Source organism: Fomitopsis serialis (assembly GCF_022376445.1).
Source record: "Fomitopsis serialis strain Sig1Antser10 chromosome Unknown B0H18scaffold_166, whole genome shotgun sequence".
Taxonomy (NCBI): Eukaryota; Fungi; Basidiomycota; class Agaricomycetes; order Polyporales; family Fomitopsidaceae; genus Fomitopsis; species Fomitopsis serialis.
The window spans coordinates 7,936-30,599 of NW_025955126.1; the positions used below are offsets into that span (position 1 = coordinate 7,936).

Genomic DNA, 22,664 nt, shown 5'->3' on the forward strand with positions numbered 1-22,664 from the left:
ACGTGTCAGCGATGCCACCCAGACAGATGGCAGGGCACTCACGCTTCCCCTTTGCCTTCGCCGAGACTTGTTCTTCTTCCTCCTCCTCCTCCTCCTCCTCCTCCTCCTCCTCCCCTTCCTCCCCCTCTTCCCGCTCGAGCTCCTCCTCCTCCGGCGATTCGTCGTCCTGCCGGCGCGCACGCTGCTTTCCCTTGCCGGATCTCGGCGGGGTCGTGGACCGCTGACGCTTCTTCGTTGCGGGCTTCTTCCCCTTCCGCCGGGATTGCGTCGGTTCCTCGTCATCGATCTCCATGCGGTCGTCCGGCACCGGCACCTCCTCCTCGCCATCCGAGTCGTTTCCCGCAAGCTCCTGGAAGCGTACGGCTGGGCCCTGGCGGGATGGTCCCGCGGTTGCATTCCTCGAGCCACGCGGGGAATACAAACCCGTCACTGCGAGTGGGTTGTACCACTCACAGTCCGGCAGGCGGTCGTCGTCCGGACGAATGAGCGAGAGCCTCACCGGGACCCCCTCCGCGTCGACATGTTGAGCTCCACGATGGCCGACAGGAGCACCAAGGGGATCACTGGACGGTCCTCGGGATCCTGTTCCTGCGACCAGGCCAAGGCGATCTCGAACATGACCTCGCGCTGTAGAATATGGTCAGCATCGCTTCGACCCTGCGTGATATGGATGTATACTTACCACGAGGTTCACCAGGGGTTCCATCTGCAAAGTCGAATGTCAACACCACCGGTCGGTGCCCAAAGTATGCTGTCAATACTTACGATCCTTCCCAACAGCTCCTCCTCTTCGTCCACCTCAACCAAGCGGCCTCCAAAGAGTTTCAGGAGACGGTCGGTTGTCTCCTGTAGGTACGCGGCCATTTCTCCCGGCCTCATTGCCGTGACCGGAGGCTCGGGGTCGTAGGCCGGTTCGGCGGCGGCGGCGGCGGCGGCGGTGGCATCTTCGGTCGACATGGTTCAGGCGAGCAGACACAAAGCAGAGTAGACGGAGTTGCGAGGACGGGGGCGGGGAGACAGAAGGTGATGAAAGCAAGAGACAAGCGACGCGAAGCCACACCGATCGCGAAATCCAACACCGACGGTCACGTGCACCCGGCGGGCCGCGGAAATTTACCCGAAGATGAACATCGTGATGGCGCGTCGCCTTGTTGTTGCATTCCATTCTCTACCAGGTCCATCCACCTTGGATTGATGTCTGCACAAGGTACCGTGTGTTCTGCATTTGTCGGGGCACGTACTGACTACTCCGGCCAGATTCTGCCAGTCCAGCCGCATCCGGCATCAAGAATATCACTGGCGCCGGCACCCAGCCCGAGGTGGCGCGCCCACTATCCGCTGCGGAAGACGGGGCTGTTCAGCCTGAGGTAAGCCGATGTTTCCGATGTCTTCCTGAGTTGCACTGACAGTCCTTTGTGCTACTCGGCGAGACAGAGCACAGTCAATCTCAGGACGCAGACTCCTAGCACGGCACCCGGGATGCCAAGACGGGAAGCTACCGTGTTCGGCCAGGAGGGTTTAATGTCCCAATGAAGCGTAAGGGCTCGCATGCCCCGCCCGGAAATGTAAGTCCCTTTGTCTTGTTTCCTCTAACACTGACCGACGTGTATGCAGGACCGAGCTCAGTCTGTCCGGCGCGAGACGGATGCCGGGGATGCCGGGGAGTTACAGCAGGCGCCAGTAAAGCGTGTCAGAACTTCGGTGAGTGCTGCTACTCTGGTACGTTAGCAAGTTCTCGACACTAATCAACGCGATCGCTCAGCCAACCACGACACGGGTTACTCCGTCGGAAACGGATACGGTGGATGCGGGCGTTTCGCAGGCACTGCCACGCCCCGAAAGTCGACATGACGCAAGTCAGGTACGCGACGTTCCGGCTTGCATGGCCTGTGCATAACTTTCCTTTCCTCATGACTTTGATGCACCACGCTCTAGGCAAATCAACCCCCGGCGCGCGCGGCTACCGAGGCCTTTGTCAAGATTGGAAAATGGGGACTGCCCTTCAAGAGGAGGCCGGAGGTTTGTGTTTCGTGCTACGTGAGTCGGTCGGCACTTACCAGGCTTTGCACTCGGGAAACGAAAAGATGTCGGGACGTTCGGGCAACAGTGCGCCGCCTCGCCAGCCCGCTGTTGCCGGAGGCCAAGCCGCATCCACCGAGCCCGGGGTAGGGAGGAGTGACCCGGACGTTATGGTCGTGGGCCACACGAAGCCGGCCCGGGGAATCACGGTCAACGATTCCGACGTGGAGATCGTGGACGACGGGAGCCAAATCCTCGCAGGCAGCACAAATCGCAAGCCGCCGCCCGCTGTGTCCACCAAGCCTCGTCCACGCCCTCGCATGCTGAAGGCACCTCGGCCCGATGGGTTGTTGGGCCATCGTTGACTCGGGACAACACGACTATGGCAGGCGGCCGGGCGGCGCGATTGATCACCTATGGGCACGCATCGAAGCCCGATGGCATGGCGCACCCCGCGCTTGAGAGGGAGCAGCCGGGTCGCGAGATCGCCCACGCACCTAGCGGGGCTCCGGATCCAACTGTGTTGGAAGACAGCCAGCTCAGGGCCTCGGTACGTGGTTATCGCACTATGTCAGACATATGCTCATTGTTGTACCCAGTCTTCAGACATTACGGAGTCGATTGCGAACAGGGACGAGAATGGTGAGTGACCTTTTCAACGGGCAGTTGTGCGTGGCCTGGGTCCCGGCACTGCATGCCGGGTAAGCTGTGTGTCCCATGCAGAAGGCAATACACTCGCCCGGACGGCGGGGTAGGCTTCGGCGTGCATCAGGACTTCATGACAGCTCTGTGTCAAGTCTGATGACATCGTGTTTATAGCATATCGATTCCACGACGAGGCGATGTTGCTTGGCAGGGAACAAGATCCCTTTTTCACATTCTCGGTTACAATGACTGACCGGTATGATTATGGAAATAACCTGTGGGAGGCAGACAGTCACCCCGCCGTAGACTGGCCGCCAAACTGTACTGTTACGTTTCCACGGCCCTGATTCCTTATTTACTGACTCTTTGCATACTCAGTTCCCGGCCCAGCGTTCACGGGTTCCACACCGACAAGAGTTGCCGAGCTTCAGGCTGAGAAGGCGATCATCATGGCCCGCATTGACGCCCTCAACGCGCTTCAGGCAGCTAACAATCGGAACAACCGTGCCATTGACTGGGTGGTCGAATACTATCAGGCGAGGGGTCACTCGGGGTGATGGGTCTAGTCTTCACGCGTGTATTAGTTATTCGTAGTGCACCTGAATGCTATGCTGGCGTGGGTCACAATAAAGCCTTCGCCTGGTACCAATGAATGCAGAGCACCCAGTTCAAATGGCCGGCTGCATGGTCTCAAACTGACCGGCCGGAACGTTGGAGACGTCGGGCCGAGTGCACCCTGTGAGCCCGGGTACGGCCGCAGGGCTACATAGATGGCCGGCCGGAACGTTGGAAACGTCGGGCCGAGTGCACCCTGCGAGCCCGGGTACGGCCGCAGGGCTACATAGATGGCCGGCCGGAACGTTGGAAACGTCGGGCCGAGTGCACCCTGCGAGCCCGGGTACGGCCGCAGGGCTACATAGATGGCCGGCCGGAACGTTGGAAACGTCGGGCCGAGTGCACCCTGTGAGCCCGGGTACGGCCGCAGGGCTACATAGATGGCCGGCCGGAACGTTGGAGACGTCGGGCCGAGTGCACCCTGTGAGCCCGGGTACGGCCGCAGGGCTACATAGATGGCCGGCCGGAACGTTGGAAACGTCGGGCCGAGTCCACCCTGCGAGCCCGGGTACGGCCGCAGGGCTACATAGATGGCCGGCCGGAACGTTGGAAACGTCGGGCCGAGTCCACCCTGCGAGCCCGGGTACGGCCGCAGGGCTACATAGATGGCCGGCCGGAACGCTCCCAACGTTGGGCATAGGACACCCGGGTTTCACATGAGCAATGCTAATGTCCGGCCGCAGCTACTCCGACGTGTCTGTGGAACCATGCATCCCGGGCGGTCGCCACGTTCGCAGTATGCTGCGGCAACACCGGCCGGAACGCTTACATCGACCGACTGCTTGCTCCGGTCGGCCTCCGGGTCAACGTTCGAAACGACCGAATCTCACTCCGGTTTTGACGTTGGTAACGTGTTAGACACACTAAATAATGTGGAGCAATTTGCTTCCATGACGACAACGACCTGCACATACCTGCACGTCCTCTGTACCCGCCACAGCGAGTTCAAAGTTGAAGCGTCCAGAGTTCGGACGCCTGAAGGTAGACCCGGGTTTGGGCGGTGGTGGTGGTCACGAGTAGGACGGTTCGCGCGAACAGCACGGTGTGTAACGAGTACAGCGCGCAGCTAAGACAGCCCGGGTATGCGAGCACTGGCAGCACGGTGTGAGCAGGATGGTGCACCGAGTCAAGACGGCGTGCAGGCAAGACGGTGTGCACGAGCAGGACAGCGCGCGAGTAAGACAGCACGCGAGAAGGAAATTGGGTCGCCAAGACGGTATGCCAACAGAACGTTAGACGAACAGGACGGCGGGCAAACAAGACGACGCGAGGGCAGGACGGTGGCACATGAGCAAGGCGGATGCCATTCCCAGTGAGCCGACGCCTTGATTGAGCCAGCTGACGCTTCGAACTCACAAACAGACGTTACAGAGCCCGGCTGGTCGATTCACACTATCAATTGGGATCACGAATCCCGATTACATTGCACCCAGGTAAGTACATTATGTCTACGTCGGCTGCACCATCCTCATCGTACAAGCCGACGCGTCGGCCGGCGTAGGCTACTCCCATGACATTCCGCGAGACGGCACGTCGGCTACAGGATAGGCTTCGGGTGAAAAGGGCTGCATGGTGTGAAACAACAGTCTCTCACGTCCACACAGGCCTCTGCGCAGGGCGCGATGATGGCGCTTTCAACATCTAGTCCGCGGAATGTTAGTTTCTCTGTCCGTTATCCTGCAGATGTCCGCTCACCAAGGTTTCACAAGGTCGCCATCTATAAGGCTCTCCGTTTTGAGCTGCGCGGTGACAAAGTCGTCCCTTCACCATGGGGAAATTGGCCATTATACGTTTTCACGCAAGTTGTACTCTGAGCATTACAGTGTTCCCATGGGCTCGGATGAGTCGTGCCAGAGACCGGGGGCAATGACAATGTTCGCGCGTAAGACGGCGGACGGCGCAGAGGCCAAAGCAGGATGGCGCAGTGTTACACATAGGCGTTCGATCATTATTACTTCTACAATCAAGTCGGGTCATTACTCAGGGACTCATGGCCCTCTGGACATGAGCACTCATCGACGCGGAACCGATGAGACCAGAGCGTCGCACGCTGGTCGTAACAAGGAAGCCCACAGAAGAATGACCATCACCTGTTACCCACCCACCCTAGCAGATCGTTGCTTCCATCATATGGAAGCTGCTTATCGGCGCGCTCTTCACGTTGTGCAACTTGTTCCGCTGTCTGTTAGGGCTCGTGGGCTCGGAACCCTAGATTCAGGGGCCGGGCTGCCTCGTGAACCTACAGTTGGTGGTCGCGACGCGACCAGAGGGGGAAAAGGTGTCTTGAGGTCGTGAGCAGGGCGAGGAGCACCTGCTGATGTCGTTAGCAGGGCAACGAGCCGTGCTATGAGGGAGCGCAAGGAGGTCCTTGGTTGCCAGCGACGAGCTGGGCCAAGAGGTGAGTCCTAGACGGGCTGTTGGGCCAGGTCAAGGAGGAGTCCAAGGCGAAGGCGACGAGCGTAGGCCGAGGGGAGTTCCTAGGCGGAGCGATGAGCCTAGCCGAGGATGAGAGAACTGACTCGGACGGTGCGAAGAGTTCGCACTCGGACGAGGTGATAGTTCAGGTGCAAGAGTAGATTACTTCCCAAAATGGAAGTCAGGTGGCTAGGTACATTGAGATAAGATGAGATGTACACTATCAGTTCATAATCTAATCTAATGGACAGATAATGGGTTATCTATCCGTAACACTGTCCCCGACTTGTAAGGTTTGCAGTGGAGGAGGGAATTACAAACATGCTACTGGTACTGAGAACAGACCGTCGTTCTCAAACTTATACCTGTGCAAAATGCAATTGCTTCCACCCAGTGGCACGATGCCTAGCATTCGCATCGTCCTTCTCACCATACTTGTCGCTCTTTCACTGTGGCAAAACTCAGTGCTTCTACATTGAGCCAAGAGCATCCGCGCCTCGGTGCCGCATCCCCAGGCATTTCGAACGCCCAGTATTCGACCTAGTTACAGTATGTGGTGGGCACAGAATAGATGACATTCTTCACTGACTACTTTGCGCAGCGTTCATAGGGTCTGATGTTCCGTCGGAGCTACCTATCGAGTATAGGCTTGTCAGGCTCATCCCCGAGGAGAGTTTGCACTACGCAGTAACAGGGCCCGAAGCACGACTGGAGTGGTTATGGACAGGAATGGAGGGGAACAATGATGCCCACCTTGGGCCAGAGAACCGAGTGTTCATCGTAGCCATGTTCCACGAGCTACACTGCCTACGTTTGATGTGAACGGCAATGGAGACAGGCTACGCAAACCTCGGCGATAGGGAACCACAGCATTTACACCACTGTCTCAACTATCTGCGCAAATGGATTCTGTGTTCCGCCGACGTGACGCTCGAGCCGGGGGACTTCAGGCTACGCGACTTCCAGACAGACAGGCTTGGAGTCACGCACACGTGTCGAGATTGGGAGCATATCTACAGCGTGGCACAGCAGAATTGGTTCGACTGGGAGGAGTTCAGGAATGAGCACTGGGATGCTAGCACCGGACAATTTATTAATGTAACAAAGGCCGGACGTGATACTACCTGAACACGGTCTGACACGTATGGCGTAGTATCTGCTACAACGATGTATGTGGTTGTTGTTGCGTTCGACCACGTCTCCACAAGTAGACAAAAAAGATAGGCCTACCCTGTAATCATAGTAGCCTGGTCGTCTGCGTCGGACGCTCCATAATGTTGTACGAGTCCTTTGCTTATGCTTCTCAGCCGATCTTCAATGGCATAGTTAGACGTCGCTGATTACTACAGGTGCTCACAAATAATCACCGTCAATGTCGGCACAGTTAAAGGCCCTTGAGCACGTTCGCGCAATCGGCTACGGTAGTTGACGTCGAGCTGAAGGAAACAAAGCCAGTCAAAAGGTCGGCGTAAAAGACGCATAGGTTGATTGACAGCAAGCATCTGCTACGATTAATTCCAAGCCCTTGTGCATTGACTACTTACCATGAGGCGCAGACGAAAGTCTTCAGACATCATTAGTCATGCCCGGCAGGTCGAATGAAGAACATGGAAGGTAGAATGCACTTGTACATCAGCGCGGCAGGAGCTGGCGCGACCTAGGTCTTGAGGACGTCAGTCAGCAGGTTGACTGTAAGATCCTAGAATCGATGATATGAGGTGGGTCGGCTGCTCGGGCCACAGTGCAATGTAGAGAACGCGTACGCATGACCTCCGGTAAGTTAGAATGGTAAGCGCCGGAGGCGGTACACTGTACTTGCAAGTACTGTATAACAAACGCACACGAGGATTCTTGAGTGAACAAAACGACAGGCAACTGACTCCAACACTTACCGAGCAATGCTGCGGAATCAAATTACTACGCCCTGCCTCGCTGCAGTCAGCGCAGCAAGTCGCGAGCGACGGACGGACGAGGCTCACTTGAAGCTTGACTCCGGCTTGACTCTTCAGCGCTGTAGCCCTCTACCCAGTGGTCATCGTGAAGCGTAAGATGTCCCGACCTACGAGACCGGACATTGATCCTCCTTGTGCACCTCTCACATTCACCGACTTGTCATTGACCCTCTTCAAGTTCACGCCCTCATACACACGGGTCAAGGGTCTCTTTGTGGGCCGTGGCTGTCAAGTGACCCTTATGGAGCCTTTCAGCTACGTGACATGTAGCAAGCCATCCAGAGGAACATACCTGGCTTTCAATCAGTGCTCACTGGCAATGAGGATCTGTGTGCGGCGTCCGAGTCCTGAGCGCTCAAGGAAACAATCACTATGACAAGGCATTTAGTACCTTGTGACAGCCTGGTTTCCCCTGCACGGATGACTCAAGAAAGCGTCGCAATGAGGGAGACACAGAGAAGACCTGGAGAGCAGTGGGCAGTGGGCAGGGGGAAGTGGGCTGCCAGTGGGTACATACGAAGTTGACAACGAAAACCACCGTGACGCTCCAGTTATCTACCACGTGATCGCGTTACTGACATCAGCGGCGCCGCTTGGTGGGATACCAACACTACGACGAGAGCCGCTGCTCATTCGTCCCAGTCACACACTCTCGCAGAAGACGGCGGCGCGAATTCACAAACGTCAATAGGGGAAGCTCTCAGACGCCCTCCCTTCCAGAACGAACCTGTCAATCCCGACGTGGATAATGAGGCAGTCCGGGACAGGAGACGCGAATGTCATCCAGGCTAGAGGACGAGTCCCCGTGTCACCCAGCTCACTAATACTCACTCTGGTATCAACTCTACGACATCGAGAACCTGGGCTCTGGGTGTTGAAACGTGTGTTCCTCGATGCTCGATCAGCCCGAAGGTGAATGTCTGTACATGGGGAGGAGCGGGTGCATGTGTTGCCCTCTGGAGTCAGGTTCGCAAAAAGGAGGCCCGGCGGTGAGTCATTTTTTCTTTCGCGACCAAGGACTGCTGATAAATCAACAGTAGAGACGAACATAGTACAGCGCCGTCGTGAATAGCTTGACCGCGCAGACGTCAAGTTAGAGGACGAATAATGTGGAGCCCATCTAGCTAAACTGTCCATTGTTGCCCGGCCACCCGACGTCGGCCGACCGTTCGACTCCAGCGGTCGGTTCCCGGTGGGCCGACGGCTTCGACGGGCGTGTCAGCGACGAGGCGGCCGGCGCCACCGGAAGAGAATGACAGAGCCATTCTGTCCGTGGCGGCCGACGTTTCAGACTCTGGCAACATTGTCGGGTCGGCCGGCATCCGATGGAGTTAATGCTATCGAGTCGGCCGGCATCCGATCTGATTATACATGTTCAGCCGGCCGACTATTGTAGCTCGCCAGCGCGGCTTCCATGGTCCAGTCAGTTGCTGGGTTGGCGGGTCGGCCGACGGTCAGACAACCCACTGGTGCAGTGTCGGCCGACCCCATTGGCACCCGCACGGCCGTCATTCAAATCACACATCAAGTACCAGTCGGCCGTTGAATGTGTCACTCGGTACCACCCCGTCGGCTGGCATGAGACTTGCCTTATTCAGCCGGTCGGCCGATATGAGACTGCAACATCATTCACCAGTCGGCCGGCATGAGACCGGACGTTGGTAGCTTGTCGGCCGACTCCGCATCGACTAGTCATACCCTGCTCGGCCTTCCGCTTTCACCCCCATCCTGTCCGTGCCGGCGCATAATTATCCGCCGGTAAACCTAGTGTCCATCGTTGGACATGGGAAGTGTCGGTCAGTCATGCAATGCCAACTGGCGGACCAGCCGACATGACACTCATGATTGCACAGGCTCTCTGGGACGCTACGGCTCCGATGTTGTTACCCGCCCTCCTTTTTGGAATTTGACCATGGTGACATATTTCAAATACATTGGAGCATAACCCGGAAGCCAAATTTACACTACACATATACTACTGCTCGTCCGCGGGCCCATAGTACTTCGCCATTTTGGCGAGAATCGCGCCACTCCGCCTGTTTGCCCTCTGCAGCTCATGTAAAGCCTCCAATCGCGCACGGAGGATAGTGCCTTGCTGAATGTCGTGTTGCACCATTCGTGGTACCGGCCCGTCGTAGTGGGGGCCCTGCGTGTGGTTGCCCTCAACTGCGGAGTGATGTTCAATTCCATTGAATGAAGAAATGTGGAACAACTTACATTGACTTTCCTCTCGGGACCCCACAACGGAGTGCCACGGTCCAGGAACCCCTGGTGTGAACAGCTTTCGGCCGTTAGAGTCGTCGTTCAAGCGGAAAAGCAATCCTTTTCCTACACAACAGATAGTTGTCAGCTTGATGAACATAGTCATGCCGCCTCCCGAGGGCACTACCATGCGGTTGGATGTCCGCGTTCGGGCGTCCGACATCCGGATTCCGAAGCCGCGCATCCGAAGTCGGGCGTCCGAGCTCGGATGAATGAGAATATGATGGTGACCTTACCTTTCGTCTGCGGGATGGGCCTCCAGTCCTGACCTTCACTTTGCGCCGGTGAACCCATCCGCTCGTCAACCAGGGCCTCTGGCATGTTGACTGGAGTCCCGGAGTCTGACCGAGCACGGCTCGTCGTCAGCGCCGGGCCATCGTCATTGGTTGCGGCGGGTGGGGTCATTTGCATGGCCGCAGATGTCCCCCTAGATGTCTCCATGTCCGAGTCAGCATCAACTGCGGAGGCATGTCAGATTCCTTGTGTTTCTAAGGATTATCAAGCAACTTACGTTGACTGTCCACCAAACTCCCAACAGAGCCCGACGGCCCGAGAACGACACCTTGTCCTATGAAACATATCAATGTCAGCATTATAAACATAGACACACCACGAAAACCAGGCACTACCATGCGGCTGGTCGTCCGACTTCGGGCGCGACGGTCCAGGTTCCCCTCCCAAGACAGGACTTCGCTTTTTCCTGTTAAACCCGACGAGAAAGCCTTCAGCTATAGAATGTATTAGTGTCAGATTTATCAACATAAAGTGGTCACCAAGCGAGGGGTGCCATCAGCTGGGCGCCCGACATCGGGCGTCCGACAGCGGGCGTCCGACAGCGGGCGTCCGACAGCGCGGTCGCTCGCTGTCGGGCGGTTGACCTCGGCTGTGTGAGAAAGTGACCATGCCTACTTACCTTTCTTCCCGTCGAGCGGCTTTGCAATGTCAGGCAGTCTGTGCCATGACTTTGCGATATCGGGCAGTCCTCGCCAATTCTGCCTATGTGCGGTTGCCGGTAGACCGCGTCGCTCTTCAACCAGAGACTTTTCCAAGCTTACGGGACTCCTGAGTGGTGGTGGAGAACATGTCTTCGTCGCAATACCATCCGCAGCATTTGTTGAGGGCGGCGGCGTTCTGGGGGCCGCTGAAGGCGAAGTGAGACGCGTCCGCGGTTCCATGTCGGAATCAGTGTCCTCCGTGCTTGAAACGTCAATCGGTGTTGCACCCCGGTAAGGAGGGGACTCTGGAACCTCCAACGAACGGAGGGCCGACCAAGCCATCACTGCCCGCCCAGCCGGGGCATTGAGAGGACCGTCGTCCGGCTCGGAACCAGTATCGTCGCCACTTGAAATCTCGATCGGGATAGGGAGATTGGGGCGCTGCGTATTTGAGTTTGAACCCCGCATGGATGTCCCCAGCGACGCCCGTCGAGCCGGGACGAGGACCGCACCGTCTCCCGCCTCAGATTCAGTCTCGTCACCGCTTGAAATCTCGATCGGGACAGGAGGTTTGGGGCCGGGCGGATTTCCCCCCACACTACCGACATTTGACCTACCAGCCGATACCACCCCATGTTCCGCCATGCGTACGGGTGCCGATGTGGTAGTGCTCCGTGATCGTTTCGGCATGATAAAGACGGCCGTCTCCAAGCCGTCTTCATCGGAGTCCGCATCCGACATCTCCAGCACGCCGAACTTGAAGCCGGTGGCACCAAGAGACGAGGCACTCACTGCATGCGTTGCGGGTGTGTCGTACCGGCCATCCGGTTCGAGGTCACTGGAAATGGGGATCGGCGAAGCCTCCCGGACCTGGCTTCGAATTTTCTGAGCCCGGCGATTCGCGGGCGGCTGGGGCATCACAAACTGGCGAGGGGGAGTCACCGGCGAACCGCCGTCCTCCGTGGAGATCACCATGGCCTGTGGCCCGGTACCAGTATCGGCCCCGCGTACTCCTGGCCCACCATCCGGTGTGGTGTCCTGTACTGTGCATCAGCTACCCGGCACTATGTCCGGTAAGACCTGCTTACCATTGCATCCAAGTTAGGCCCGTGCTCAATCGTCTTCGCCCTAGCGGGTATGACATACGGCACTAAGGTACACAATATCAGTCACTATTCATGCCACGACCTCTACCAATTGCCATCCGACATACCTAACGTTTCATCCCCATCACTGTCATCCTGAGAGAACAAGCCCAGTGAGCAGATCATGTCATTGGCCTAGTCCACACAAACTCACCAAGTCCAAGGCTTGGAAGTCATCGATCTCCTGCGTCGAGCTCCCACACTCCTTCCGACCGCCCGACATCTCATCGTCTGGTGACGGGGAACCAACCGAACCTGGGCATAGAACCGTTATTCGCTGCCAGCTCGCCCGTGCAACACAGGTACATACCGTCTTTACGCTTCATTCTCGCGATCACCGAGGTCGACATGGTGGTAGTATTTGATAGACCTTGGTTCAGATCTCATCAGTGAGATCGATCGGATGGTCCGCGGCGCGGCTCAGCCACACACCACGTGTTTGTGGCTGCGTTCCCACCGTCGGCTGCTGGCACACGGCGCTTACGCGTCTCTCTTGAACTTGCTCTACATCATCCCCTCCTCCGTGTCTCGCTCCGCTGCTCTATCCGCTACCTCGGCTTCGCGTGCGTCATGGCCTCAGCAAGCAACCCTGTTCCGCCCGAAGACGGCCCGAAGCTCGTGACGGAAAAGCAATACAAGGACCAAATGGCGTTCTATGAGGGAAAGATCGCGGGAGTAGTGCAAAAATGGCGGAGTACGGCACCGGGCGAAGAAAAGGAAATTAGGAGATTAGTGAGTGTCTGTGTTCCGCCCCAGTGAAAATGCTCACCTTCGGCTCCTGGAACAGTGGAGGAAGCTCCACAAATGGGTGGTGAGTTTCTTGTATGATGGACCGTGTCCACGCATTCTCACATGTCTGCCAGACCGACGCGGGCGAGGCCGCGGGCATCGCCGACGCGAACGGGTGGGACGTGGACATGCCGTCGTTGGTGATATCCAGCATGGAGGAATTGGCAGCTCCAGCGGACTTGGATCTGTATCGAAGGTTCGCCCGAATCAAACCGAACGACCCGAGGATCGCGAGCAATGAGTGGTTTACGGGGTCTCAAGAGCCTGCTACCCCTGGTAGGGAGCCGTCGCCTGTCGCGGGCGCGCTGCGACCGATTCCCACCGCTCCCCGCCCGCACACGGCTGTTGCGTTCGCTCTCCCGCAGCACCAAGCCGACGAGATGGAGGTCGACGAGTTGGGCGAACCGGAAATCAGCCCACGGCCCACCGTCCCCCTGCCCCGTCACCGCACGAAGCCACCAAGACTTCGGCAAACCCTTCGAAACTCACCACCCACGGTGCCGTTGGGCCGAAGAACACGAAGACGAGTGCGTCCATGAAAGGGAAGGGCAAGGAGCGTGCGATCACCATCGACTCCGATGCGGACGACGACCGGGAGCCTCAGCAGGTTGTGCCGAAGGCTAAGAAGGCCCCGAGCAGCAAACCGAAGCCGAAGAAGCGGGCGGTCAGTGTCCCCGAGGTGGAAGAGGACGACCAGCCGGAACCAGGGGTGCCGAAGAAGAGGACGACGGCCGCCAGCAACGCGAAGGGAAAGGAGCGGGCGGTCAGGATACCCGAAGAGGAACAGGACGACGAGCCGGAACAGGCTGTGCCGAAGAAGACGACGGCGGCGGCCAGCAAAGGGAAAGGAAAACAGCGAGCTGAGAGCGTCGTCGCCGACGATCAAGACGACCGGGTACCGCACAGTGAGTCGTGGATCCCTGATGTCTAATGTATACCTACCTCAACCTCTTCGGCAGAGAGTGTTCCGGTCCGCCCAATCCTCAAGAAGGCGGTGTCGGAGATCCCCTCCGAATCCGAGCCGGATGTAACTCCCGGCATGGACCTCGAGAACCGGATCGAAGAGGCCATCGAAGTCGATGATTACCGGACTCTCGTCAAGATCTGCAAAGCTGAGCGCGCGCGGTTGAACTTGGGAGAGTTTAATTGGGCGGGCTCACACAACAAGCGGCGTGAGAATTGGATTCGCCTCATGGTAAGTAATGTAGCTTGTTCATCCGTCCGCGGATCTGAACGCCATTGCAGGACACGAAGTGCCAGCGGTGCCATTCAATGCACTGCTGGATATCGAGTGACCCCAGAAGAGACGTCACGACATGCGACGAGTGCTTCCGCAAGCATAGGCCCTGTGTCCCCTTCGACGCGGAGGTCCCAGTTGACCCCGAGTCCGGGAGGTCCCGCTCCCGATCGCGCACTCCGTCGGCGGCGAAGGCTAACCCTCGGAAGCGAGCCCGATCTGCGTCAGTGGCGTCAGTGGCCACTGTGCCCCCCGACACAGACCCTGATGGCGGGGCGGACTCCGACACCGCCTCCGTCGCAAGTACGTCCTCCCGACGAAGCACGCGCATAACCCGCCGCCCGTCAAAGCGGCCCCGCATCGTGTCCGAGCCAGCGAAGCGGACGCGCGGACGCTCGCAGAGCAAGCGGAGGGATGCTACGGTAGAACTACAAGTAGTCGAGACGCCCCGTGGGACGACCCCCAGCGACGTCGCCGGCCCTTCAGGCAGAGGACCTCAAGTCCAGCGACCAAGGGCAGTCCCGGCCTACATCGGTTTACCCCCGTCCCGTGAGTCCTTCGTGTTTGTTCGTTGTGAGATGTGCTGATAATGCCCAGGTTTGGCCTCTCTCCCTTCCGTGCAGGAAGGCGAGCGGTTTGTGAGCCTCGAATCGTCGAGTGCTATCTCGCGGGAGCTCCACACCTTGCGACGGGAGAATGTAGAGCTCCGCGATAAGTATGACCAGCTTCGGCGGGACTTCCAGGATCTGTGTGCGCACCTCGGTGTCGAAGGTACGTGTGACCGGGCACAAGTCGCGACTTACTGACCGGTCAGTTGCAGGGCGTTTCAACCACGACAATGTGCCCGATGGCGCTGGAGGCCCTCTGCCGCGTCTGGTTCCGGTAGCCGTCCGGATCCCCTGCTCGCCGAGTCGACTATGGACCCTGAGCCTTCGGCAGGCGTGCCTCAGATGCACCCACCCATGATCGACAACGATGTCGATATGGATCAGGACCGGGTGGCTCCCGCAGCCATCACGCTGTCCGGGCAAGCCGACAAAGCCCAGGCCGAGGGTGTCGACATCGGTGCGGGGAATGAGATCAAGGCGGGAGAGCGATCCGAGAACTATCCACCGTTGTTCGACGATGATGTCAACATGGATGATGACCCGGTAGTTCCCAGCACCGGCGTGATTTCTGGGCAACCCGAGACGGCCCAGGCCGAAGGTTTCGATGTGGGGTCGGCGGAGTTACCGAAGATGTCAGAGGGCTCCGGCGGGAGTCACTCGGGAAGTGTGACGCCTCATTCTGAGACGGCGACTTCCCCACGACCTGTCCCCGAGAGCCCCGATGTGTCCGGCGCATCCGCCAAGTCACCGGGCATGGCTGACGACGAGTGTGGGCAGAGTCAGCTGCCCGGTCAGGCTCAACAAGCACCGGGTGTTGGATCCGACGACATGCACCATGCACTCGGACCAAATCGCATGAGCATCAGCCCGCCGCCCAACCGTCCGAGGCACCTCCCCCACTTCCTGTTGCCCTCGGCGAGATCTCGGGCGACACGCCCAATAGCGATAGGGAAGAGGAAGGCGGGGCGGGTGCATACACTGAGCGGAACGTCAATGACTCTCAAAGAACCGTGCCCGAATCCACCCAAGAATCGATCCCCGCAACACCCGATGCATCCGACGACACCTCACACTCACACGATGTGAAGGCCCCTGGCGCATGTGCCATTTCTGCCGAGGCATCGGATGCGGCAACACTCAAGGACGCCACAGTCCCGGTGAGTCCTTCGCACTTGTATTGGGCAATAGACATTGACAGCACTTTGCAGACTGCTACATCCGCGGATCCCGCCCACATCGACCACCCTCCCGAGTCAGATCCCGCCCACTTCGACCACCCATCCGAGTCAAAGGGTGAGGCAGCGATACAACCCCCCCGGTCAACAGCTTGGCCCAGTCGACGTCGGCGGACAAGGGCAGCTGCCAGGAGAGACCGTCGCAGTTGGGTCCTGGTGAGGAAACAGTCGGGGACCGGCCGCATGTCAGCGATTCGCCAAGGCTCCCCGGGTGGACGACATTGAACGAGGAGACTGTGCAGTCGGGCAGTGGACACGAAGGCGAGGAAGTTGTGTAACCGGCGGGGTCGGGCGCCGAGAAATTGTAACGTTGCGAATGTAAAGTACGATATGATTGGCAAGGAAATGATCGACGTTCGCATGGTCCGTGTTGGCTATGTCTGATAATATTGTGACATCTCAGTGCTTAAGCCCCCGGGATACTCATCAGGGCTGATGCAGCTCCGCCGCCCGACTTCCGAAGTCCGACGTCGGACGCCCGACGTCGGACGCCCGACGCGGACGCCCGACCGCGGACGCCCGACCGCGGACGCCCGACCGCGGACACCCGACTGGCGGCGGGTTGTGTGACGTAACATTGGTGTGGAAGTCACATTGGTTCAGTCGGATCAGCCGGGCAATTACGGTGCGGTTGAGCCATATCTGACCACGTGAGTGTGGTTGTGTTGCCACCGACGACGTGCGGCTCTTTCTGCTGAACTCCTTTCTTCTCACTGACAACACATTTCGGATCGACTGTGTAGTTGCCTGACACCTAAGAATCATGACTTCGACATCCACTTCTTCATCAAACCCTACTGGTGCTGCTGAAGTTAACAACCCACTGTATCGGTTTCAAGAGGCCATGGAAGCGAATGGCGTCATCTATATATATGGCACCCAGATAGCAAACAAGGTGAAGCAGTCCAAGGATCCGCGGTATCAGGATGCCGATCTTATTCGGAAGATGGTGAGGCAATGCACATTTTGATCCTGACCTGCACTGATAATGTGTTGTCAACTTGCAGTGGAAGGCCGTCCAATCTCTGACGGTATTTTGTCATTTAGACTCACACTGGTTTGATAAACTTATGCACACTCAGTTCAACATCGCGGATATGTTACGGTCTGCCACGGAAAAGAATTGGCTGGTGTATGTGCCCCCCATCGCCATTTCCGCCATGGAAGAGCTAGCCAGCAATGCGTCGGACGACTGCAAGACACGGATGGCCCGAATCAAAGCTGATGACCCAAGGGTCTTCAAGAACAGCTGGTATTCTGCGAGCGCGCCGCCGGGCATGTCCCACTTGTTTCCCATAGCCGATGCGGCCACGGCCCCTGGTTCATCACAGCTCAGTGCTATCCCCAGGATGCCCCAAAATGCTTCTCGCACTGTGGCGGACCACTGCACTCAACAACACCGTCTGCGACCCGGGATGCAGTTTCCTTCGAGCTCCCTGACTTCGGTCGTGTTGCTATGGACGAAAATGGACCCGCCGAGCCTGGTGTCGCCCGAGTCCTCGGCCCACACCACCAAACATGGAGGATGCGTCGGCTACGCCCCATTGGGAGTGCCTCAAGGCATCGGACGACGAGGTGGACAGTGCCGTGAGTGAGTTGGCGATGGGTCGGCGGATGATGGCAACTGATGCAATACAGGCCCACCGCACGGATACCAGCGAGGAGGTAGATGAATTGGAGGAGCGGGTGATCACAACGGCTAGAGGCCAAGGGTACACGTCGGGCTGAGACGACACATTCCGGCGACAACGATGGTGGGCAGGGGGGTTAACTTGGCGGAAGGCGTGCGGCTCGGGGATGCAGGGCAAAGGAAGCGGACGGGCTCAAACAGAGACATCAAAATCTCGCTGCCATGCTGATGAACGGCGGAAAGTGGTGCCAGCATATATCGGGGCGCCGCCACCGAGTGGGTCATCTCACCTATTGCATTGTAATGGTGGCTGACATGGATGGGATTACAGGGTATGGTCCTCGGGCTGGTCATGCAAGTGACCAGGGCATCGAGCTGTTCGAGACTGCAGCTGATGTCTCATGCGAACTGTATGAACTTCGGCAGGAGAACGCGAAGCTTCATGTGATGCACGACCAGCTTCGCGAGGACTTTGCGGCTTTGCGGCAGCGCCTCCTTGCAGATACCAAGGCAACTGACTCGACCAAAATGTCACACAACAGTGATTAAATTGCATTTTCGTGGTTGTATGTACATGTATGGCAGCCAACTCATTTCAATGGAGGATCGCCTGAAGCCAAAGCGCAACTATCAGCCTACCATGACACCCCTCTTCGAGCCTTGATCCGCATCACTTGACGAGCGAGTTATACAGGGTGTCCGAGCGTCCGACAGCGGGCGTCCGACAGCGGGCGTCCGACAGCGGGCGTCCGACAGCGGGCTTCCGATGTCGGCCGCCATACAGGGACACCCATATGTCCGGTTGTCACACAGCTGAGTACATAAGTGTTTGCAGGCTGCAGAACACTTTGCTGTGTTGCTTGCACCAGTGCCGTGGGTTGGCAACATGGAGCACGAGGTATATTTGCAGTGCTTTGTAAATAAGCACAGAGTGCCACAACGGTTGTACACATTCTACACCACAAGCGTATCCCATCTCACATGTCATCGAGGCTAACGAACTCAGTGTAGTTTTGAGTAAAGTATACCGTATCTTCCATGACAGGGTGCTCGGCACCCCTCGCGAACCAGTCATGGACGTCCCGCTCATTCGCCGCCAAGGCTGACTCCCAGAACCGAATTTCGGCCGAGATGTATTCGTCCATGTAGTCGTTGTGCGCTTTCAGCGCGGCGATGCACTCATGGAGGAACTCAATCTCCTCCGCTTGATCGAGCACCTTCTGCATGGTGCCGTCCTGCCTCGGCTGGCCAAACCCTGGGGGACTTTGCGGAACTGGAATGACGAGGGAGGGGAGGAGTCGTAGGTTCAGTCGGTACAAGGAGTGTCCGACATGCTGCCGACGGACAAGTCAACGGCTGTATCAATGGGAGTACAAAACATACTCACCTCCTGGCTGTGGAGCATCTCCACACGATTCATGGCGGCTTGATCCGCCTCACATTCCGCTATCTGCGCCTCTACCATCTCATCCACTGCCTCCACCCGGCTGTTCTCGGCGGCAAGCGTGTCGTGTACTTGTGTGCGAAACGCGGACGTTGAGACCTCACCCGGGGGGAGAAGCCCGGTGCCTAGTGATTCTGGCATTAGCCGAGACCATTCTCATGCTAGCTACACATACCATCGTCGACCTCATGCTTCGCGGACATCCATGCAACACCCGGCGGGACCTGAATGAGGGGCTCCGGCTCTCGGCTCGCTTTTGGGATGACTATGTCACTCAAACGTGAAAGTGTCGCTTCCCCCGATTCCTCCGCGCCACCCACGATATCCCAAAAGCGGGCCATGGCATCCGTAATACCTAGCGCCGTCTGGGTGTTCTCGTCGGAAAGACGCTTGAGCCCCGTCGTGAGCGCAGCCATGCACTGAACAAGAAACGTATCAGCGCTTCACTCCATGCCATTGCACCGAGGTTCTACCATCGATTTCACAAGCTGCGCATTGGCTTCGGCTGTGCTTAGGTTGTCTTGCCAGCTGACAAATGCTGCCTTCGCCATTGGAAGGGCCTGGTTGTCGCACACATTGTCGTAGTCTTGCGCGGTGGGGACGGCCATGGAAAGGACTTCGGAGGTGGTGAGAATTGCGATTGAGTGATGAGATGAGAGGAGATAGGAGGGTACGTAATGGACATGGGATCAAGCCATTGTGGCCATATTTCTCACACTCGCCACAAGCACGTGCATAGCAGGGCATGCGCGACCACGCGGTCCGAGATCATGCGTCGTCCGACATCGGGTGTCCGACATCGGGCGTCCGACATCGGGCGTCCGACATCGGGCGTCCGACATCGGGTCCTCGGCTTGGGCTGTATGGATACATTCGTTACCTCGCTTTCTCTTCTCTGTATTGCCTATCTCATGCCCATATTTCGATCCGTCCAATCACCAATATCCGTACGACATAACAGATGCATAGGTGGAATAATCGTCGGCGGCAATACGAGTGTCAATCCTCATCCTCGGACTCGACCTCGACGTCCTCCTCGACCTCGACTCCTCGTCGCCCTCCTCGTCCTCGTCCTCTTCATCCTCGTCGTGCTGCTGCTGCCCCTCCACCCCCTCGTCGCCACCATCGCTGCCCTCAGCGCCCTCGCCGTCGCCTTCATCGTCCTCGGGATTGTCGTCGCTGCCATCGGCCTTGTCACGTTCACCCTCCGGAGCCAACAAGAAGGCCTCGGGAGTTTCAATCATCTCCCGGGAGAGACGCGCATGAGCGACGGCGTCTGCCTCGCTACGCTGCACCAGCTGATCGATCTGGGCCCGGAACTTGTGGTCGTAAATGCTCCCCCAATGTCCCTTACCACCTTTCACACCACCGACGAACGCCCAACCAATGCCGCCGCCGCCGCTTCGGTACGGACGGATCCATGCCGCCTCCGTCCCAACGATGGCGACACCGTAAGGGAAGTCGGCGGTTGTTATCGGAATGTCGAGCGCGATCCGCATGAGGTACGCCTTGAGCTGCGTCATGATAGCCTTGCGATGGGTCGATGTCGGTGTCGTCTTGCCCTCGTCGAGCGAGCCTATTTCCACGACAAGGCGCGGAAGCTCGGCCTTCAGCTCGTTCGTGCCGATCTCAAGACCATAGTACGACGCGACGACAAAGTCGGGCATCTTGGTGCCGCTCTTCTGCCGCTTGAAAACGACTCCTCCTGCAGCAGGTGAGCGGATGCCCTGAAAGTGAAACACCGACCACGTACCCGTGTAGTCGGTGCTCACGGGAGCACCGTGGCTGAGCACTTCGCAGCAGCAGCCAGCTCCGCGTTGCCCCGGCGGCGGTGAAGAACATCAAGAACGTCCTGCCCCGGAACGGGCGGGCGAAGCGGTTCTTGGGGCTTGACCATGTCGTGCCGAAAGCGCACGGAGAGGTACTTGTTCCATGCTCCGTAGGTGGAGTATTGGCTAGACGTAGGACACGTCCGCCAGTGGTTGAAGATTTGCCTGAGGCGATTGTCGAGATCGACATGTCCGTCAAATGATACCTACAGGGTGTTAGGGTTGCTGCCCGCATGCGTCCAGGCATCACTGCTTACCGCGTTCATGTTTGTCGATGCTGCACGAGTGTTGCACGTCGGCTGCTGCTTAAGACAATGCCCACCTTCTTATATATGGATGTATCGTGCTCTGAACATGGCTGCACGAATGCAATGATTCTCGGCCAATAGGGTCTCTCGGAAGCGCTGCACGGATGGAGAGCACATTTCGGATGTTCGCCTGAGTCATGCAGAAGGCGGCATTTGGCCGTCGGGCACGGTGATGCGGCCTCAGCAATGGTCAAGAGACATGCTGATGGAGCACAATGACTCATTGCCGCTGTTTGCTATCTCATCGTGCGGGGACTCCACACCCAAGTTCCGCACAGAGATTCCCTTATCGCTGGATTCGCAATAGAGACGTATCCTCCCCATCGGAAGCTCCGTAGCTGTTCCCGCCTTTCGTCCGCTCTCTTGCGGAGCATCCTCACACGGCCGAACTCAGCTTGTCATGCGCTACCAACGGCCTTCGCCTGAGGCCACGGGTTAGCGGAACACGGGGAAGAATCCGGTATGCATGACATTGTCTTTGAAAGCAACGCTCACACGCCCGAACTCAGTCTGACATCGGCTCCCGAACGCCTACTGGCGCAGGCCCATAGATATCGGAACACGGCAGAAGGAAGCAGCGTGGGTATTAGTCACGTGATTGTGTCAGGCACAGTGTCAGGGCCATCATAATATAGATCGCGACAGCATCTTATCTGTTAACGGCAATCTCACAAGCAGCAGCCACACAGAACCAAGTGAGTTCCATGACACTCTGGCAAGCGTTCGCATTGACTGACTTATCCATCCCCAGGATGGGCATGATTGGGGGCTACATACTGCCCGAGAGCAGTGTCCACGATTTCTGGGCGAAGAGGTGGGGTGAACAGCACCTCGAGGATACCCCGGCGGATGAGGAGCCCGGCGTGTATGACGATGTCTCGCACGACATCGTCTACTTAATCGAGTGGGTGCGCTCGCTCCCAGCGACTCACCGCGTTGCACCAGTTAGCTGTGCGTACCCTCCCCAGTTTTCGGATGTGTTATTGACACCCCCCTGATAATATAGGGCTCCTCGGCAAGCACGGCGAAACCGCCGTGATTATTACGGCATGGGAGGATCAGAAGAGACACTTCCGTCGCATCCTCGAAGACAAAGCTCAGGAGGAGCTTCGGGACACATTTGTGCAGGCTGCCAACGAGGCTGCTGGGCACGATGTGTTTGCTCTGAAGGACCTTCAGTACTTCAGCATGTCGGAACAATACCTCGTCCTTCCGCTCGCGATGTGAGTACCGACTCGCTTGTGCCGTTCGCTCCCGACGACTGATTTATAATGTAACAGGTGCTATGACCGTCCGCGCGCGGCACACGAAGTGCCGGTCAACAGCGCCCCCCAGAATGTTCGGGCCCCGGCCCTGCCGGTAATGTGTCGCGGCACGGCTGAGTAGCACTTATTTACTTGCATGTTGTTGTACCCTATATGCGTTGTATGATACTGTATGCCCGGCAAATGAGTACACAGTGGGCTCGCCGAGTGCGAGTCTGATAAGAGAAATTATATTGAATGGTCGTTCCAATGGAATAAACACTATCCCGGGGTAACGGACAGTAAGCGCAGTCTCATGTCAGAGATGCAGCTCGGACGCCCGACCGCGGAC

At 57.8% G+C, this 22,664-nt stretch overlaps 5 protein-coding genes across 5 annotated transcripts; 3 read left to right on the forward strand and 2 right to left on the reverse strand.

Moving 5' to 3' along the window:
* Positions 1-6,095: 6,095 nt before the first annotated feature.
* Positions 6,096-6,822, forward strand: B0H18DRAFT_1087885 (uncharacterized protein; the record flags this gene model as incomplete). The annotated part of the gene is made up of 4 exons (XM_048032210.1): positions 6,096-6,158; positions 6,180-6,243; positions 6,296-6,505; positions 6,533-6,822. The coding sequence occupies 4 exons, from the start codon at positions 6,096-6,098 to the stop codon at positions 6,820-6,822; spliced, it is 627 nt and encodes a 208-aa protein (XP_047886442.1).
* Positions 6,823-9,621: 2,799 nt separating this feature from the next.
* Positions 9,622-12,338, reverse strand: B0H18DRAFT_959960 (uncharacterized protein; the record flags this gene model as incomplete). Its single annotated transcript, XM_048042881.1, has 10 exons — positions 9,622-9,812; positions 9,864-9,974; positions 10,145-10,366; positions 10,420-10,476; positions 10,538-10,636; positions 10,822-11,881; positions 11,932-11,993; positions 12,057-12,084; positions 12,143-12,243; positions 12,299-12,338. The coding sequence occupies 10 exons, from the start codon at positions 12,336-12,338 to the stop codon at positions 9,622-9,624; spliced, it is 1,971 nt and encodes a 656-aa protein (XP_047886443.1).
* Positions 12,339-12,558: 220 nt separating this feature from the next.
* On the forward strand, positions 12,559-18,036 carry B0H18DRAFT_1125731 (uncharacterized protein; the record flags this gene model as incomplete). The annotated part of the gene is made up of 15 exons (XM_048035050.1): positions 12,559-12,720; positions 12,776-12,799; positions 12,852-13,163; positions 13,241-13,682; positions 13,737-13,972; positions 14,023-14,563; positions 14,612-14,785; positions 14,835-14,896; positions 14,965-15,435; positions 15,489-15,779; positions 15,831-15,915; positions 16,697-16,806; positions 16,865-16,888; positions 16,940-17,444; positions 17,819-18,036. 15 exons carry the CDS (start codon positions 12,559-12,561, stop codon positions 18,034-18,036), a joined length of 3,657 nt encoding a protein of 1,218 aa, XP_047886444.1.
* Positions 18,037-18,464: 428 nt separating this feature from the next.
* On the reverse strand, positions 18,465-19,539 carry B0H18DRAFT_959962 (uncharacterized protein; the record flags this gene model as incomplete). Its single annotated transcript, XM_048042882.1, has 4 exons — positions 18,465-18,821; positions 18,875-19,065; positions 19,107-19,350; positions 19,405-19,539. The coding sequence occupies 4 exons, from the start codon at positions 19,537-19,539 to the stop codon at positions 18,465-18,467; spliced, it is 927 nt and encodes a 308-aa protein (XP_047886445.1).
* A 2,281-nt stretch (positions 19,540-21,820) lies between these two features.
* B0H18DRAFT_1125734 (uncharacterized protein) lies at positions 21,821-22,454 on the forward strand (the record flags this gene model as incomplete). The annotated part of the gene is made up of 3 exons (XM_048035051.1): positions 21,821-22,019; positions 22,075-22,291; positions 22,349-22,454. The coding sequence occupies 3 exons, from the start codon at positions 21,821-21,823 to the stop codon at positions 22,452-22,454; spliced, it is 522 nt and encodes a 173-aa protein (XP_047886446.1).
* Between the last annotated feature and the right edge of the window lie 210 nt (positions 22,455-22,664).